Source organism: Gracilinanus agilis, chromosome 1 (assembly GCF_016433145.1).
Source record: "Gracilinanus agilis isolate LMUSP501 chromosome 1, AgileGrace, whole genome shotgun sequence".
NCBI classification, from domain to species: Eukaryota; Metazoa; Chordata; class Mammalia; order Didelphimorphia; family Didelphidae; genus Gracilinanus; species Gracilinanus agilis.
Genome location: NC_058130.1, coordinates 266,890,113 through 266,910,754, shown reverse-complemented (window position 1 = coordinate 266,910,754; position 20,642 = coordinate 266,890,113). Strand labels below are relative to the sequence as shown.

General features: G+C 38.4%; 1 protein-coding gene across 1 annotated transcript; it reads right to left on the bottom strand.

Moving 5' to 3' along the window:
• Window positions 1-4,328: 4,328 nt before the first annotated feature.
• Window positions 4,329-7,429, bottom strand: GAS1 (growth arrest specific 1). Its single transcript, XM_044657564.1, has one exon. The coding sequence runs from the start codon at window positions 7,143-7,145 to the stop codon at window positions 6,018-6,020; it is 1,128 nt and encodes a 375-aa protein (XP_044513499.1). The 5' UTR covers window positions 7,146-7,429; the 3' UTR covers window positions 4,329-6,017.
• Window positions 7,430-20,642: the final 13,213 nt, after the last annotated feature.

Here is a 20,642-nt window from a genome sequence, read left to right as displayed (position 1 = left end):
AAAGGCATCATATATTCGATAGTGGTAACCATCAGAAACAGGCTTCTGGCCCTCACAGTTCAATGGGCTGGACTTTGACCATCTTTATGCTCTCAGGGATCTTTTGTATTTTAACTTTAGTGTTCAATATTCAGAGACCTCCACTGTGTGTGTGTGGTCCTCAACTGTTCATGATGAGACTGAGGTACGTTACGTTTTGGTTACTATTTTTGAAAACAACCAGACTTAGATGTTGGCAACCAATGGGAGTCCAGAACAGGTGTATTTTCTGATTAGTTTAGAAAGGAAGTAGCTGAAAACTTGTCAATATCTTGGCCACACGCTGACTTTGAAGGAAACCCCAACCCATGCTGAGTTAAAGTTGCTTATTTTGAAAACAGGCAATGGTGTTTATCAAAGCCTGCTTCATGCAGAGGCCCACAATGGAATGTTAGATGTGTGCTAAGGATACAAGGCTAGTTTTCTCAAGAGCCTGTAAGAGATCAGCACAAAATATCAAAAGGTACTACCAAGAAGTTAAATAGAAGCCTGAAAGCAGGAGGAGCTTGCATCACTATGTTAGCATCAAAAATGCATGTTACAGAGACACGTAGTAAATGGATAATTTGAAGTGTAATAGATGATTGGTTAGTTTCATAATCATTATGCCATGAATTCATTGAAAAATTTTTTTTTACAAAATACTTTTCCAGAACAATTGCATTTCCATTTCCAAATGCTGCACATCTCCCAGAATTGAGGGGAGGAGGAGAAGGGTGAGGGGTGGCAGTGATTTCTCCTTGTCAGCTCTTCATACCTCTCAGGAACATGCATATTACCCAAGGTTTGGAGATAACCCTCCAAAATATTAGCTGAAAGCTTCCTCAGAAAGCAAATCTTTCCCACATCCTTCCCTGCAGTTTCTCTTTAAGAGATGTCAGCATGGCTGAAAGAATGAAGTGGCTCCACATTGTTTGTCTGAACTCTTATGTGCTTAACATTTCCATAACAAAAGTGCCACTCGACTTCTTCCCAACTAATGCAACTCGAGGGCTCTTGTCCTCCTTTAATAAAACATTGTTGAAATCATTTATTTAGAGCCCCTGGTTACTAGTGGGAGAATGACCATCTTTGTGCCAAAATATAGTGTATACAGTTCACTATTTTGTAGTAGATCATTCTGTAATTTAAGAAATTGATTAACTAGATGCCCCAGAAAGTGTTTGTGCTAATGGTGAATTACTTAAGTCACTCAGAAAGTCAAGCACAAACCTTTTCAACTGTTCCCCACAGGCAAATGTCCCAAGTGAAATACAGTAATTTTCAAAACCACTTCTCAGTTGGACAAAGAAGGAGACTAGATACAGGAAAAAAGTTATTTTCTGATTCTGTGTAATTTAGATCATGAGCATCTCCTTGTTGTACTTGGGTTTGATCAGGAAAGACTGGAATGATTCTTTTTTGATGTGAAAGGTTGAAAGTAAATGATGATTCATCCCCCCTCTCTTTATGTGTATTGGAAATGAACCCTTGAAGTTAGGCTAATGAACTCCTAAAATGATACTGGTGAGGCAAGAATAGAAATTTACAAGATTTTACTATGTTCCCAGAATGCTGACACATACACAATTTCTAGTGACCTTGCAACTTCCTAGAGGTATTTATCCTTGGACAATATCCTATGCACAATAAAAGTGAAGAGTCTCACTTGGGTGATTTCTCTGGTGATCTCCAGTGGCAATGGTGGTTACCTGCCTTTATAGGTGAATCTTCTGTCCAGACACTACAGTCTGGATAAAAATGAGTGCCTGCATAGAACACAAGTGAGAGCTAGGGTCCCACTCCAACATAGTAGGGTGTTTTAAAAGTCTACTGACAAGATCAAGGATGTACCAGTTGTTAACGTAAGAATTCACTTGACTAGCCTTATGTTTCCACCTTACATATGTGCACTGCCTGTGTACATTGCTACATATTGTTAAAAATAAACAGAGACCTTATGTTATGTCCATTGTGATTATATACAAAAGCTTTGCTGTGTGCTTGGGTGATCAGTGAAGCTTGAATCTCCTTCTATTTACTGTATGGTCACTGTCAGTTCAATGAACTGCCTCCTTGTTCTCCACCATTGTCCCTCACTCCCTTAAACATTTGTCACTGAGGTGCCTCCAAAGACAAATAAACTGTCACTGAGAATTCAAACCTGGTAACTGGGAAAATTAAAAAAAAAAAAAAAGGCAATGAGGACACATGATTTTACATGAATTTTTAAAAGGAGTTCCTTTTTACCCTGGAAGACCTTAGTTGGGAGTGGGGGCATTTTCAGATCATGCTTTCATTCATTCCACATTGATTGTACACCTACTATATCAAGGCACTCTAGAAAAATCCCTATTGGATTCCAAGGGGAAAGACATTTATTTGTCTTTTCTTCCTCTAATGATAATCCATAGCACTTTCATTTAAGACTACCAAGTGTCCACAATGCCACTAGCTCCCTAGAGAGTTGGAGATATTGCATATGTCAATGTCTATAAAATTCTTTCTGCTTTGGAGAAGCTGGAAATATGCTATCCATTCACTAAAACAATAAATAGCCTTTGGCTCTGATATTGCCACAAATTTCTATAGGATCTCCAAGTTGAGTAGTAGTGTGGGTACCAGGTTCTTCTATATAATAATTTAAATGAAAACAAACTTACTGATCAATGTTCACTTTCTATGGGGAAGGAAGCATAAAGACTCGTGTCCTCCCTCCCCACTGGTGCTTTCTGTTGATTTATTCCAGGCAGATGCTTTTGACAGGAGCCGGTAAAATCAAGTCTTCAGTTTATTGTAGTAGTTAATTATCAGTCCTTTTCTAGTGCTAATGCCTTTTACTCCTTCCTCGGGAAAAACTGAGCCTTTTACCGGGACAAAGGCAACTTTTTAGTAAAAAATGTGTTAAAATAGACTGCATAGATGGAATCAAGACACATTTAAATATATTTAAGGGCATGCTCAAAAGGTTTGCAAACTCAGCGTTTTGTAAAGAGGGCTGATTCCATTTACAAGTGTCTTCCAACCACCCTTTGTCCCTTCTTCCTAAAGAAACAACATTTTCAGCTTTGTTTTAACAATATGTTTACTCAACCATTCAGGTGACTTTAGATCACAGCCACACATTATACTCATAAATGGTTGTTTGATATTACAACTATCCTGAGCTTTCTGATAATATATGAATATATAAGCCCTGGTTTGAGGTTCATTGAAAAGAACCCTGAAAATAAACAAGGAGGAGGGGGGTAGAAGTGAGAATTAATAGAAAACTAATCCTCAAAAATGGGAGTGGGTGAGGGTTGCAGAGAGGTGGAAAGGGGACACAGATTTGTTAATTACTTTAGGCAGCAGAGAAATCTGGTTAAGTTTTCTCGACACATGTTAATATCAAATAAAGAGACACGAGATCTGGCTAATCTGTCGACCCCTTAGACAAAGTTTATTTGTGGTGGCTTTTAAACTTCTGACTTGCCTTCCAATCACAAGTGTTTAAAATGAAAAGCTTTAAATAAACACAAGGAATAGAAGATAAATAAACTTTTTTTTTCCCCCTGCAAGTGCCTTGCTTGGCGAGATTCAGACTCAAATCCCCAGAGAACTGAGCTCTCTCTTTTGTGTTAATGTTTAAAAGATTTTTCCAATGCCGGAGTTTATTCCTACTGCAAACATTTCTATTTACAAGGTCAAGTGTATCAGCACTCGACACAGCTTAAGAGTGTAATTATTTATCTAAGGACGTCTGAGTGTAGATCAGTAGCCCTGGCAGAAAACCAGCCTTCAGCTCATTGCTAAACAACTCTTCACAACAATATTACAAGTTCTGCTAATTGTTCCACACCTCACGTTGTTTACTTTTGCCTAACATTTTTGCTAGGACTGTGAAAGTTACCTCAAAATCCCTGGATTTGTAGACCCATTTATAGGCCGAGATGTTATTGACATGGTTTATTGTATAAGAATGTCTAGTAGCATGGAGGGTACCACTTTACTGGGTGAAAAGAAAGCTAGAGGGAAGGGGGAGGGGAAAGAATTGAGTGTTTCTTATAAGCCCTATATGTGGAAGAGAAACTATTTTGTAGATAAAGGAACTGTGTCACCAAATCTTAAAAACAACTTAAGTTATTCCAAGTAGTTAAATATTTTAACTGCTTTTTTTTTAGATGCCTAATTGTTCATTAAAGTATCCATGGTAATAGTAAAACTTCTATTTATGACGTTTTGAGTCTTGGTCTGTAATTTTAACTTTGGTGGATGCATTTTCTCCACTACCGAGTTTACCAAAAAGTAACTCTGAAAAACAACTTCACTACATTCATTATTTAAAACTCTTTACTGATGTACACACTTACCAAAAACAAAAAAATACACAAAGCCATAGTTACATAGGACTTCTTATGCCTTCTATAAAAGACAAAGTTTAAGGCAGTTTGGAAATGTATTTATACAAATCAACAACGTCGTTCATAAATTCTCTTAAAATAAGAAAGTTAACGTCAAATCTATAAAATACACTGTACATTTGCTGTCCTAGAGCATACTTCACAATGGATTATTGTATTTTGTATCCTTTAAAACAAATGAAAACTGTACATTTCTTTAAAAAGAGTAGCATGAACGTAAATTTTAAACTTTAATTTCTTTTTAAAAAATAAATTATTTTTGAAGCATACATTTTATAAAAATTCTATATACAAGGTACAGCGACTGGTAACAAATCCCAGTTTTAAATACATTTTATATAAGATTTACCAGAGTTCAGCACCCTGATAGGAGTAGAGGCAATATAACAAAAGTTCTTGAAGTAAAAAAAAACAAACAAACAAAAAAATAAAACAAAAACAAACAAACAAAAAACCGCAAACATAACCACTAAACACAAAGTGTCTTTCGGAGATGGCAGTGCAGCGCTCTTTTAAAACAAAAGTTGCATTGTTTAGTATCATTAATAACTTCCTATATCGGCATTTGAGTTTGAATACTGGGTGATGGAACAGGAAGTTAAATTTGATCTGAAACTTTTTTTTATAGGAATGAAATTACCTAAGTATGCTATTCACCATTATACGTTTTAGAATTTTTTCCCCTCCCCAAGGAGTTAAATAGCAATAAAGACCCGATCCCTGCTTCTAACGTCACCGAGAATATTCTGGGCATTGAAACCGAGAAGAAATGAATGAATGAATGACTAAATGAGAATTTAATTCAAGCAGCTGGCTCCCCAAAAGCCGGCTTAAAAGATCCTTAAAAGATTCTAATAGGTCAAACCATAAGACTATTTGCACTTTTCCTTATAGGAGACTTGCAAATAAACCCACAGCAGCATTTCAAACTTATCTCTTTCAAATATCTCTCTACTAGCCACTAACTGGTCCAGAACTGCGGGAGATAAAACTGTAAAGAACGCACTCATCTGAACCCCATGTAGTCTGAGGGGTGTCCCTTTTCCTCCAGTCCTGATACTTTTACCCACTCTCCTACTGCATAAATTGCCTTCTGAAATCTCAAGCAAAGTTGGGGTTCAATCCTGCCAAGCGATCTGGAGTATCTACAATGGAACTGGAGTGGGGGTGGGGTGAAGGGGGGAGACTCAATAAACCAAGAGATTGTGGATTCTCGCTACCCTTCTGGAAAAGGATTGTGTAAAATTGGTGTGAATATTTTAGAGGAATCAAGGGGAGGTTAGGCAGGAAGAAACCGGAGTGCAGTTCATTAGTTTTGCAAAAGAGAAAAAGAGTCCGGAACAATGAAAAGCAAAGTATCCCCGAGCTCTTCTAAAGCTATGTTTTAAGTACCAATTACTTTTACAAGGGAGGGAAGTCAAAGTATAATCGGGGTTATGGGAGTAGATGGGTGGGAAGGTGATGGGGAAAGAGAGAAATCAAGGTGGGTAGGGGAAAGTGGATAGAGGGGAGAAGTGAGAGACGTGATAGAGTGGAGTGATTGCGCGGAATCAAGAGACCAAGCACATGAGGGGACAGAGGAGTTGGGAGAAAAGGCTACAACAGGGGCCGAAAGAACAGCAGCAGCAGCAGCAAAATGGAGACGAGCAGAGTCCAGGCGCCCTCGGGAGTGGAGCGGGAGCTGCCGTTCCTCCCATTCCCGTAGGGCAGCTCTCCGCGCCCTCCTCCAGCTGCAGCAGCCGCTGCAGCAGCGCCGCCGCCCGGACGAGGGGGGTGCGGAACTCCATCCTCCTCGTACTGCGAGTCACTGGCTGTTCCGAGTCCCCCACCACCCCGCTGCCCGGGCTGCTCGTCATCGTAGTCCTCGTCGTAGTAGTCGTCCAGGCCTCCGTCCGAGCCGCTGCTGCCCGGGCTGTTACCTAGCTCGGCCCCGAAGCAGAGCCGGGCCATGTTCTCCTTCACGGACTCGCAGATGGGCCGCTCTAGCCCATCACAAACACAGTCATTGAGTAGGGCTGCCTTGGGCACCGCCAGCATGTCCTCTATCACCGCGCGGCACTCATCGGTGCAGCGCAGCCCGTTGAAGAGCTTCCCGCAGTAGGTCAGATAGCGGTTCAGGGCCAGGTTGCACCGACTATCCCGGTCACAACGCCGTCGGGCCTCAGTGCAACCCATCACGCCGCCTCCCGCACCTCCTCCGCCAGTACCCCCAGCTCCCCCGCTGGCACCCCCACCCCCTGTGCTCGTCCGGGGCAAGCAAGGTTCGATAGCACGCTTGGTCGATTTGCAGTTCTCATCCTGCGCGCAATCACAGTCCTCCAAAGCTGGGCCCCTCCTGGTGTGGTTGAGCTGAATTAGGGCCGAGATGCAGTGGCTTGGGCACCTCCAGCGGGAGGAGAAGGAGGCAGAGGAGGAGGGGAAGGAAGAGGAAGCGGCCACCGCAGCGGCTGCAGCGGCCGCGGCTGCAGCCGCCTGGCCCCCCTGCTGCAGCAGGACTGGTGCGCACGCCTCAGCGTACTGGTTGTACGCGTAGCTGCACTCGGGCTCCCCTTGACACTGCAGCAGCGCCTGCCAGCAGATGAGCCTACGGCCGTGCACCAGCACGGAGCCCCGCGGAGGGGAGCCCAGGAGCAGCAGCGCCATCAAGCACAGCCAAGTGCCAGGCACTGTCCACCACCGGCCACCGCCACCGCCGCCCCAGCAGCCCAGCAAACCTGCCACCATCGCGGGCAGCAGGAGGAGCGGCAGCCGCCGCCGCCGCCGCTGCAGCAGCGGCAGCAGCAGCAGCCAGACAAGAGGGGAATAGAAGGGGAGGAGTGCCACAAGGAGGAGGCACTGGAGGTGGAGTCTGTGCAAAAGTTTGCTAAACTCCTGCCAACTTTTTGCATGAGGGTTTTCATAAATCCATTCTCCCGGCTTGATTTCTCCGTCTTGGTAAAGATGGTTAGGACACTTGGTTCGAGGATGTTCTCTGAAGAAAAAAAAAATTACCCAAAGCGGAAAAAAAAAATCTGCCAATCAACCCTCTCCCCCCGAAATCTTCCCCAAAACAGTCCACCGTAACGGGTGGAACTCAGCGCTGTCCTCGGAGGATCCGGAGAAAGGGGCCGCGGTGGGGCTCCCTTGGCTGCACTAACGCGCTGCTGCGAGAATTCATCTTGTTCTTCCCAGGCAGATCCGTTGTGTGGCTAAGCGGCCCGGGAAAGTTGCCCTTTCTCTCAGTCCCGGGCTTTTTCCTCTTCTTTCTCAGCCTTGCGCTGGCCACATTGCCGCTGCTTCGCTCAGCTTCTGCCCATTGCCCGCGTTCTCTGCCGAGAATTCTCCTTGTCCCTCCACGGCTCTGTCCCCTCCCCCACCACACTTCAGCACCTCGATCTCGTACTCCCCCGAAGCCTCTCGTATCTCTGCTTTCTGGAAAGAGGGAGGACAAGAAGAAACTCTCAGCGGCAGAAAACGGGTTTGCTAGAGTCTTTCTGATGCTGATGCTTTTCCTCTTGTCAACTAGCACTAGAGAGCAGCTCCCCAGATCTAGTGTGTGGACTTTCTCCCGGCGAGGCTTTAAATACAAAAGTCCTCTTGGAGCAACTGCGAGGTGCTTAGATCCCTCCTCATTATGCATGCATGGAAAAGCAAACAAATAAAAACATTAGCAACGCTTCTACTCCTTGCAGTTCCTCAGTCCCTCGCTCCCGGTAGCTCCTGCTTTCTCCTTTTCTCCACTCTCTTTTCGCCCTTTGCTCGGCCCCCTTCCCCGACTTTTCGAGATACTATTGGTCGTGCCTGTTGTTGTTGAAACTTTTTTTTTTTTTTAACTATCCACTAGAGTGGGGCTGGGGAGGTGGGGGGAGGGAGGACGAGGGATGGTGGGCAGCTCACATTCAAGTCTTGAAAGGAAAGGCTTAAGGAGACTGACAGCAGCCCCAAGGAGCTCCTCCTACTTTTAAGGAGGCTCAGAAATGTAGTCCCTACTGGTGCACAAATGAATTTGCAAGGGCTTGCTTCGGGCAGCTGTTTGCATCCGGCAAAGCAACCGGGCTTTTGGATTTGTTTTGAATTTGTTGTTTTATTAATTCGCCCCGGCCCCATCTGTGCCTTCTGCTGGGTCAGGAAATCAGTTTAGTTTGTAGATTTCCCCCCATTGAGTCACAATCATGAAAAAATTATTTTAAAATCAATGGAATTCAGACTCGATTTTTTTGAAAAAATAAAAAAGCCCCAATTTAACAGAATAAATAACATTTTAATTAGATCAGTGCTCCGGAGGCGTAATCCTTCAATTCCAAAAACCACAGTCATCCTTTATTTACACTTTTATTGTTTCATCTATTCATTTTAAAAAAAAAACCTACATTTTTTTAGAAAGGATGTAGTACTAGTATATATGTGTTAATGTGTAAGCTAATGAAATTAATAAAATAAAGTAATAACATTTAAAACAATTACAAATGAAATTTTCAGCCATTCTTTTAAAATTCAATATGAAATGTAAAAAATGACATGCATATTTTTTATTCTGATCATACTAGAAATCTGATGTTTGTCAAGAACAAATCAGAGTTGCCCGACGAAAATAGCCAGGTATTCATCTCGGTTTCTTTTAGCTGCAAAATGAAATGTTTGATTGGCTTGCTTGGCTTGAAATGAAGTTCCTAATCTGTCCTGCAGGGCAGATACTTCCTTTGGAGTATCCTCGAATTTTATTGCTACCTTAATTTCATAGCAACACGGTCTTTGACCACAAGAGGCATAGGGAGTCTGCTGCCTGTCAAAACCTGGCCTTTTTTTCAGCACTCCTCCTCCCCCTCTAGAGTATCAACTCCATCTGTCACAAAAATTAGAGCTAAATCTACTTTCCAGTACCAGAGGGAGCTTGGGTTCCAATTCTTTGTGCATTGCTGTCTGCCTCAGACCACATGTAAGTTGAAATTGAGACCAGAGCCCAAGCAAATGTAGATTTCTGACTGAAAAGCACCATCTTTATTTTTAGATTTTCCTTTTGATTTCACACAAATAAACTAGCTTTGCTACTTGAAGTAGCAGAACAAATGTTTTTAAATGCATAAAGCTAAATATCATAGTTAAAAGGAAACCATTTATATTGAAATACTATATATGTATATATGTGTGTACATATATATATATATATATATATATCCCACAAGTTCCAGGATCCTAGGTTAAAAACCCTGGACTGGATGATCTCTAAATTTCATTCCAGATTTGACATTATATGATTCTATCACTTTGCCAATCACAGTCAGTGTTTAGTTATTTTGACTGTTGAGCTGACTGGACCTGATAGATCAAACTGATTATTGTCTTTTATAAAGTTTGTCTAGTCATATATTTAACCTTTTATTTTGGTCTGTCTTTTTTCTTTATGTCCAGACCTGTGTAGGAAATTTCTACAGACTAGAAACTCCTATTGTTGGAGATTGGCTGTTGTCTGAAATGAATAGTTTTGGTGAATTGTCTGGAACCTTGAAAGTGGAAAAAGTGTTAGTATTAGAGACAGAGGTTCTGGGTTCAAATCCAAACTCCATTCCTTGCTTGACTTGTGACCTTAGATAAGTGAATAACAGCTAATACCTATATAGTACCTACTATATATATTTGATTTCCAAATATTATCTCATTTGATCCTTACAACAGTCTTACCTGGGAGGCAGATGCTATTAACACCGTTTTATAGCTGAGAAAACTAAGGCAAAGATTAGGCTACATGCCAAGGTGATTAAGTCAACTGCTAGTAAATATCTAAGACAAGATTTGAACACAACTCTTCCTTAATCCAGCTCTATCCACCATGTCACATAGCTGCCCCAGGCTCTTTGAGACAGTTTCCTCATTTGTAAAATAGGGAAAGAGAGAATCCTAAGGTTCCTCCCTGCTTCTATCTTTCTTTCTTTCTTTCTTTCTTTCTTTCTTTCTTTCTTTCTTTCTTTCTTTCTTTCTTTCTTTCTTTCTTTCTTTCTTTCTTTCTTTGAGTTTCAAGAAAATTTATTAAAACAACTTGAGTGAGTGAAGACATTCATTGGCCTTCACTGCCTATTTAAAAAAGAGCTTTTTAAAAATTCCTTCAAGGAGGGATAGAGACCAGATTGATGGCAAACTTTTCCCAAGGTTTCATCATCAAAGGATCAAACTGAGTGAGCATCAGGGGCACATATGATTTGACTGTGGTTGGTCAACAAACATTTATTATGAATTACAAACACATATCATATTATCATATGTTGAGTTTGAACTTGGATTTTTAAAAATTTTATTTTTAATGTCATGCAAAAGACACTTCTATACTGATCATTGTAAGAGCACACTCATACATAACCAAAGCCCCAAACTAAAGCCATAAAAACTCTGATGTGAAAGATGATTCCAATAATTCTTTCTCTGGAAGAGCATTCCAGGTCATAGGCCTTTTAGGATTGTCCCAGATCACTGCATTGCTGAGAGTAGCCAAGTTTTCACAGATAATTATCATAAAATATTGTTGTTAATTCATACAATGTTCTCCCAGTTCTGCTCATTTCACTCTGTCAGTTCCTGCAAATCTTTCCAGCTTTTTCTGAAATCTCTTGCTTACTATTTCTTAGAGCATAAAAGTATTCCATCACCAACATGTGCCACAATTTGTTTAGCCATTCCCTAATTGATGGGCATCCCCTCAATTTCCAATTCTTTGCCACTACCAAAAGAGCTGCCATAAATATTTTTGTAAAAGTAGGTCCTTTCCCCTTTTTTATTATCTCTGGGATACAGATTCAGTAGTGGTATTATCGGATCTAAGGGTATGCACAGTTTTATAGCTCTTTGGACATAGTTCCAAATTGCCCTCCAGAATGGTTGGTTCAGTTTGCAACTCCACTAACAATGCATTAGTGTTCTAATTTTGCCTCACCCCCTCCAACATTGACCACTTTCCTTTATTGCCATATTGGCTAATCTGATAGGTGTGAAGTGGCACCTCAGCTTTGTTTTAATTTGCATTTCTCTAATCAAGAGTGATTTAGAACATTTTTTCATATGATAATTGGTGGCTTAGTTATGGTATCACTCATATCTAAATCATATACCCATTTTGACTTTATCTTAGTATAGGTATGATACATTGATCTATACCTAGAGTCAGCCATACTTTTTTCCAATTTTCTCCCCAGTTTTTGTTAAATAGCAATGAGCTTGGGATTTTCCTGACTGCAAGGCCTACCTTCTCTTTACCATACTGTTTTTCTTCTCAGTTTTTTTTTTGCACCCATAATTGGTTCAATTAAATTCTCCAGACATTTACTTTTAAAGCTATTTTATTTTTCCAATAATGTGTAATAACAATCTTTTACATCCATTTTCCAAAACTATCATATGCAAAATGTCTTCCCTGCCCTCCCACTCTTCCCTCTCTCCTCCCTGAAATGTAAGCAATTTGATCTAGTTTATACATATATGATCTTGCCAAACATATTTCCATATTGGCCACATTGTGAGAGAATACTCATTATTCATATAAAAGCAAAACTCCAAATTAAATAAAATGAAACAATGTGTTTTGATATGTATTCAGATTCTATCAGTTCTTTCTCTGGAGTTTGATGGTATTTTTCCTCATAAGTCTGTCAGAATTGTCTTGGATCATTGTACTACTCAGAATAGCTAAGTCCTTCACAGCTGATCATCATACAATATTGCTATTACTGTGTATAGTGTTCACCCGGTTCTACTCACTTCACTCTGCATCAGTTCATATAGCTATTTCTAGGTTTTTCTGAAATCACCCTGCTCATCATTTCTTATATAACAATACTATTCCATCACAATTATCTACCACAATTTTTCAGACATTTCCTCACCAAGTGTTTATTAAATGTTTAAGCTTTGATACCAAGGAATAAATAAAGCATATGAGTCTTTGCCATTGAAAATCTTTTAGCCAATCAGGGGGAGACAGGACATATACAAAAATAGCCATAATACAGACAAGAGTCTTAAAGGAAGAAATAATATGAATAGATTGTTATCTTTATTATTGAAGAGATCAAGGAGATCACAACTCTATTAGTGTGTTGAATTGTGCACACAAGAGATATACCATCAAAGTGCCATGAGAGAATCAAGAAGGGAAAAAATACTTTGGCTTTGGAGAGATTTAATGAGGGAAGTGGACTTAAAGCTTGGTAGGTTTTAACAGGGGGAGAAAGAGGTAATGCATCATAGGCATCAAGGATAATATGAACAAATGCACAAAGGTAGGAAAGGACAGAATGATCTTGTTAAAAATATATAGAGAGGGGGGCAGCTGAGTAGCTCAGTTGTTTGAGAGCCAGGCCTAGAGATAGGAGGTCCTATGTTCAAATCTGGCCTCAGACACTTCTCAGCTGTGTGACCCTGGGCAAGTCACTTGACCCCCATTGCCTACCCTTACCACTCTTCTGCCTTGGAGCCAATACACAATATTGACTCCAAGACGGAAGGTAGGGGTTTAAATATATATATATATATATATATATATATATATGAGAGAGAGTAAATTAAGGGAAATAGTATAAGATAATGCTGGAAAGGTAGGTTGAGGGCAGATTGTGAAGAGCTTTGAATAGTTTGGCTAGGTAGTTTGGACTTTGTTAAGCACATTTTGTGGTTATTGTGTTGTTTTAGTTATGTCTGACCCTTTGTGGCCCAAATCATAGTCTTTCTTTCTTGGCATAGATACTGGAGTGGTATGCCATTTCCTTTTCCAGGTCGTTGTACAGATAAGGAACTAAGACAAACAAGGTTAAGCAATTTGCCTAGGGTTACACAGCTAGTAAAGGTCTGAGGCCAGATTTGAACTCATGAAGATTAATCTTTCAGATTCTAAAATCAGTGTTCTATCTCCTGTATGACCTATTGTCCTTCATTAGGCAAAGGGAAGTCATTAAAGAGTTGAGCAGGGAGGTGAAATGAACAGAGCTATGGATTAAGATTTCTTAGCCAATGTTACTTGGGCTAGAGCCTGTCAACAAGAAGACAATTTAGAAAGATATCATCCAGGTGAATTAATGAAAATATGAATTATTGTGATTGTATGAAAAGGAAGGGACAATTTTTAGATATATTAGAATGGTAAAACTGACAAAACTTGACAACTCTTTTGGTATGGAGGGTGAGGGAAACAGGAATCAATGCTACTGAAGTTTTCACCCTGTATTTTAGGAAGAAGGACAGTACATTAAACAATCCAGTTCAACTGAATGAGTCTTTTTATTTTTCCTGAATTTCTTTTTTAGTGATGTTTTCCAGTGCATTTTGCTTTTATGTCACAGTTATTTCCTACTCCACTCCAGATTTATTTTCTCTTGTGAAAAAAAGATAATTAAGCAAAAACACCAGAAGCAAGGGCCATGTCAAGGACATGAATATATGATATGATATTTTGTTCTAATTTTTTCCCACTACTCTGCTTTGAGGGAAGAGGCATAGTTAGTTATCTCTTCAGCTAGACTGTGCCTGGCCTTTCCAGTACTTTAGAGTTTGATTTCCTTTTAGTGATTTTTTTCATTTACATTATTGTAGTCAAAGTATATATTATTCTTTTGCTTCTCTTATGTCTTTCTATATCAGTTCATGTAAACCTTCCCATGTTTCTCTGGTTTTCTTATATTTGTCTGCAATTTTCTAGGTGAGGGAGAACAACTCTGTTTTTATTTTATTTTCTATCACAAAGACTATTGTTGTGAATATTTTGATATATATTGGACCCATGTTTCTCCCTCTGATTTACTAGAAGTATATGACCAATACAGTGTGGTCATTTTTTTTGGTCAACTTTCAAGATATTTGGTGAAACCTGAAAGTTGTTTTAATTTACATCTCTCTATCAGTGTTTTGCAATGTGTTTTTGTGTAGCCATTTAGAGTTTACAAGTCTTTTAGAAATTGTTCTTAGTAAAAAAAAGTACATTTAGGAGTAAATATTATTTCAGTTTTGAACACACTGGGTTAGCAATAGTATTGGCTAAGAAATAGCCATTGGGTTAGTGGAAGAGAGTAGACATACAATACACAGTAGTAAATGATTACAGTAAACTTGTGTTTGACAAATGTAAAGATTTAAGTTCTGGGAACGAAAATTCACTATTTGGTAAAAATTGTTGGGAAAACTAGAAAGCAATCCAGCAGAAACTAAGTAAAGACCGACATCATACACCATTTACCAACATAAGTTTAAAATTGATACATGATCTAGATATAAAGGGAGCTATCATGAGTAAATTAGAAGAACAGAGAACAAATTACCTATCAGATTTATGAATAGGATAAGGATTTATTAGAAAACAAGAGGTAGAGAGAACAGTGATATGTAAAATGGATATTTTTTATTATATAAATAAATTATATAAATTAAAAAAGTTTTGTACAAATAAAAACAATGTAGTCAAGATGAGAAGAAAAGCAGAAAATGGGCAGAGAAAGGTGGGATTTTATAGACAGTTTTGGGGATAAATATATATAAATATAAATATATAGAGAACTCTGTCAAATTTATAAGAATAAGGTCATCCCCAAATTAATAAAAGGTCAGACAGTTTTTGAATGAAGAAATCAAAGTTATATGTAAAAATGCTCTAAATCATTATTGATTAGAGAAATGCCAATTAAAACAACTCTGAGATATCTTTCACACCTATCATATTGGCTAAAATGATAGAAGCTAAAATGATAGACAAATGTTGGAAGGGATATGGAAAAATTGGGATATTAATATATTAATATATTGTTGGTGGAAACCATAAACTGACTCAACCATTTTGGAGAGCAATCTGGAATTATGCCCAAAGAGTTAGAAAACTGTGTATACCCTTTGACTTAGCAATACCGGCATTAGGTCAGTGTCTCAAGTTGGTCAGAGAAAAAGGAAAAATATTCTTTTTTTTTTAAACCCTTACCTTCCATCTTGGAGTCATTACTATGTATTGGCTTCAAGGCAGAAGAGCAGTAAGGGCTAGGCAATGGGGGTTAAGTGACTTGCCCAGGGTCACACAGCTGGGAAGTGTCTGAGGTCATATTTGAACCTAGGACCTGCTGTCTCTAGGCCTGGCTCTTAATGCACTGAGCTACCCAGCTGCCCTGGAAAAATATTCTAAAGTAGTTATAGCAGCTTTCTTTATGGTGGGAAAGAACTGGAAATTGAGGGGATGACTATCAGTTAGGGAATGGCTAAACAAGTTGTGGCATATGATTGTGATGGAATACTTCTATTCTGTTAGGAAAGATGAGCTGGTTAATTTAATTTATTTTAATATAAAATTTCCACATAAGTTTTCTGAAGTTATAAGATCCAAATTGTTTCCCTCTCTTCCATTCCCCCTCCAAGAGCTGGCAAGCAATTCAATATGGGTTATACATGTATTATCACGCAAAACATATTTCCATATTATTCATTTTTGTAAGTGAATAATCCTACAAAACTCAAATGCCCAAACATATACCCAAATAAACAAGTGATAAATCATATTTTTTTCATCTGCATTTACTCCAACAGTTCTCTCTCTGGAGGTGGATAGCATTCTTTGTCATAGGCCCCTCAGAATTGTTCTGGATCATTGTACTGCTGAGAGTAGCTAAGACTATCACATTTGATCATTCCACAATATTGCTATTACTGTGTACAATGTTTTCCTGGTTCTTGTTATTATACTCTGCATCAGTTCATTTGGTCTTTCCAAGCTGGTTAATTTTAGAAAAACATGGAAAGACTTTCATGAAATAATGGAATGAAATGAACAGAACCAAGAGAATGGTACATAGAGTAACAGGACTGTTATTTGAAGAGTAACTGAATGCCCACCTCCAGAGAAAGACCTGATAAGTAGAAGAATGAATTGTTTTTTGGAGAGCAGTCTAGAATTATGCCCAAAGAGTTAGAAAACTGTGTATGCCCGTTGAGTCAGCAATACCAGTATTAGGTCTTTTTATACATACACACATATCTATATCTATATCTATATCTATATCTATATCTATATCTATGTCTATGTCTATGTCTATGTCTATGTCTATGTCTATGTCTATGTCTATGTCTATAAAACCAACCTCTAATGGAAGGGGTGAGACAATTCAGAACTTAAAATGTAAAAAAAAAGTAAAATCAAAGAATATAGTGGCACTGTTGCTTTTCTAACTCCTAATAAGAATTCTTTGTCAGTCATGGTGCAAGGAAAAACATGATTCTTTAATTAGAGATGACAAAACCAGTCAAAAATTTTTTTATTAAAATAAGGATGATATAAGGATTTACTCTCATTAAAAATGAACTTTGTTATAAGTGTATATTGTGCTTTAAGATATTGGCCGATAATAGTAGGACACTAAGTTTATTGCCAACAGCAATATTTATCACTTTTAAACAGTTTCATTTCTGCACACCAAGTAACAGAATTTTCTAACTTATTTAGAATGAAGAGTTTCAGAAGACTTTGAATCCATTTAGCTAAAATACAAAAATGCCAAACCTTTTGATTAGTTTGTAAAAACTAATTGACAAGAGGAAAGGTAGAAATCTACTAGCTGAATTTAAAAAGAAAACTCTTATTTTCTGTCTTAGAATCAATACTCTATTGGTTACAAAGAAGAAGAGTGCTAAGGGCTAGGCAATGGAGATTTGTGACTTGCCCAGTTAGGAAGAGTCTGAGGTCACATTTGAACCTAGGACCTCCCATCTCTAGATCTGGCTCTCAATCCTCTGAGCCACCTACCTGCCTGTTTCTAGCTGAATTTTAACAAAAAATTTGCATCACTGGAGAATAGGATTGAAGAATTAGAATGAGGCTTAGGAGAAAGAGGTACACGTCCATTTGGATATACATATCTTTATGAAAAATCTTTTTCAGATGTCAGTCATTAATATCAAATATAAAATAAACTTAATGTAGAACCCAGCATTCAAACCACAGTATCACAAATTGTTGAATTAAGATTTAAAAAAAAGTACTGAGCTATGTTATCACCATGCTTTCACTAAATAATATTAATCATCTTTTTTTCCCCAATGAGAACAAAATGTTTCCTACGTGTGTGATTAATAAATAAATTAGAGAGGCAGTGAATGGGAATTAAGCTGGGAACTAGGAAAACCTGGATTCAAGTCCTGCTTTGGAAACATAATGACGGTGTGACCCTGGGTAGGTGGTGGATGGAGGGAAGTCACTTAATGCCTTCACTTTTCAGATAACTCTCTAAGACTATAGTTGCTTAGAATGAGCATCTCTCCATCAGTAGAGGGAGTTTTCTCACTGTGAGTTATCTATGCTAATTAAATTACAGGCCTAAGCCTGTATATTATAAACATATATATGAAATATATACACATATATATTTTTAAAATATCATTTCTTTGATCTTTATTTCTCCCTGTTTAAATATTTTTTTTTGCTTAGAAGTTTTGTAAATAAATCTTCTTCTCTCCTCCCTAGCTGCTTAAATTCTAATTGGTTTCTGAGGGCAGAGCTAGGATAGGCCTGGGAAGTCTTCCCTTTCCACTCCCTAACACCTATTACCTAATTTCCATAAGGCACTAGAGGATCACTTCCCATGAATACTCTTAACAGGAGTTCAGAAACTCTGAACCAATCTTTTGTTCCAATCCTTGAAAACTAACAATTCTTCTTCCCAACAATTGTTGGTCACAGACATAGCTGTCCATACAGCTTGGATGAGCAGGGAGTCTCCAACTACAATCTTTTTTGTAAGATGGTGGATTTAACATGGAGTAGGTTGCCCTCCCACTCCTTTCTAAGTTCCCTAAGGCTTTAGCTTCCATCACTGCAACTATATCTACTAGACCCCTAGGTATTACTCTTTGACTTGATGTTGCCCCCAAAGAATGCCTGAGATTTGTCAACAACCTTTATATTGTACCCTAGGGACTATATTAAAAAAACCTTTACTTTCTGTTTTAGTATCAATTCTAAGACATAAAAGTGGAAAGAAGAACTAAGCAATCAGGCTAGACTTTCCCAGGGTCATACAATTAGTCAGTGTATGAGGACAGATTTGAACCCAGGCCCTCCTGACTTCAGGATTGGTGCTCTATCCATTGTGCTACCTAGCTGCCCCTACCCTCGTAGGGTGGCCTTGTTGCTGAACCTTCCTATAAGTATTGTCTTCCCCTATTAGAATGTGAACTCCTTGAGATCATGGAATGTCTTGGTTTTCTATATGTATGTCCAGTACTTAGCACAATGCTTTGCTCCAAGTAAGTACTTAATAAATACTTAATTCAATTCCATGGCATTTCAGTCTATTCTATTTCACATATTAGTACAGAGTATAAGTATATAATATTAAATAATATTTATATATATATTTGTGTCTGTGCTTAATTTTTTTAAAGAATAGAGAAACATGATCAAATAAGTCATATGGTGTGGTTTTAACCATTCAGAATAATTTTTGAATTTTCATCAACCAGAAACTGAGCTTTCTCGTTGAATATGCTAAATTTCACTATACTAGTCATGAAAACATAACATAATGGAACCAGCCATCTTAACAAATGCACAGATATGTTTAAATACCATAGAGTCTTATTCTTTAGCATGAAAGTAATAAAATTAATTATGAGCTAATATTAATTAGTTCAATTTATCAATAATTACTATATAATTAATAATTAATAAATATATAATGGAATTTCTATTGGGCCCTTGTAGCTTCTTTTAGACTTAAGCTTTGGCCAATTTATAGTTATGGCTCCAAACCAGGATTTAAGGGCCCGGTTTGGGCCCGGTTTGACCATCAGTGATTGCCCTTCCCAAAAGTGAACAGTGCCACAGTTCAGTTTCTTTAGAATCCCCATGGTGACTTCCTAGGAAAGAAGAGTCATATAAGAAAGAAAACAGTTACTAAGGATGTTCAACCCAGATCATCAAGTTGGACAGTCATTAGATGATGGAACAAGGAACTCCTTATAAAGAACTCAGAAAAACTCCTAGGGAAGATGCAAACTTGATCATCACTCTTTGGAGCTTTTTATGGTCTTTCTGGGACCCTGTCAAAGCTCCATTATATTTATTTCAGAAACCTCACCCATTCCTCAATATTTCTTATATCCAATACAAAAAAGACAGGTCCTAGTAGATTAGAACCTTTTATGTTTTTCATCTAACTATCCCTGGATAGAAAGTTCAGCAAATAGTATAGAAGAAGAAGGGTGTGGGGTCACTAATCTTGGTAACATTGAAAGAAGAACCTGGAGAACCTTCAGAATTTTCTCTGCTGGGGGCAGCTGGGTAGCTCAGTGGAGTGAGAGTCAGGCCTAGAGATGGGAGGTCCTAGGTTCAAACCCGGCCTCAGCCACTTCCCAGCTGTGTGACCCTGGGCAAGTCACTTGACCCCCATTGCCCACCCTTACCAATCTTCCACCTATGAGACAATACACCGAAGTACAAGAGTTTAAAAAAACAAAACAAAACAAAAAAAAAAAGTATTTTCTCTGCTATTGAAAAGAATCATTGACCCTTCCCTTACTCCTTTTTTAGAGTAGAACAGACAGTGAAACTCTGGGGGATTTGATTTAATGTTTATTTACTTTAGTTTTATTTTATCAGTTTTATTTTAATAAACTCCCACAGAAGTTTTCCAAAGTTATATGATCCAAATTGTCTCCTTCTCTTCTTCCCTGCCACCTCCAGAGCTGGAAAGCAATTCAGTCTGGGTTATACATGTATTATCAGGCAAAACATGTTTCCATATTATTCATTGTAATATTTTTATATCTTGCAAATCCCCAAACCCCAAACATATATGTAAATAAACAAGTGATATATCTTATTTTTTCATCTACATTCCTATTCCAACAGTACTTTCTGTGGAGATGGATATCATTCTTTTTCATAAGTCCCTCAGAATTATCCTGTATTGCCGTCAGTAGCTAAGTCTATCACATTTGATCCTTCCACGATATTACTGTTACTGTGTACAATGTTTTCCTGGTTCTGCTTATTTCACTCACCATCAGTTCATTTTTGTCTTTCCAGTTCTTTCTGAAATCATTCTGTTCATCATTCCTTATTGCATAATAACATTCCATAATCATCATATACCACAATTTGTTCAGCTATTCGCCCTGGGGGGAGTTTTTTAAGCAGAAGATGGAGATTGGAGATACATTTTTATCTTGGTTTCAGGAAGGAAACAGTGATTACAGATTATTTGATCACCATTTGTAAATGTGAAGTCTAATTTA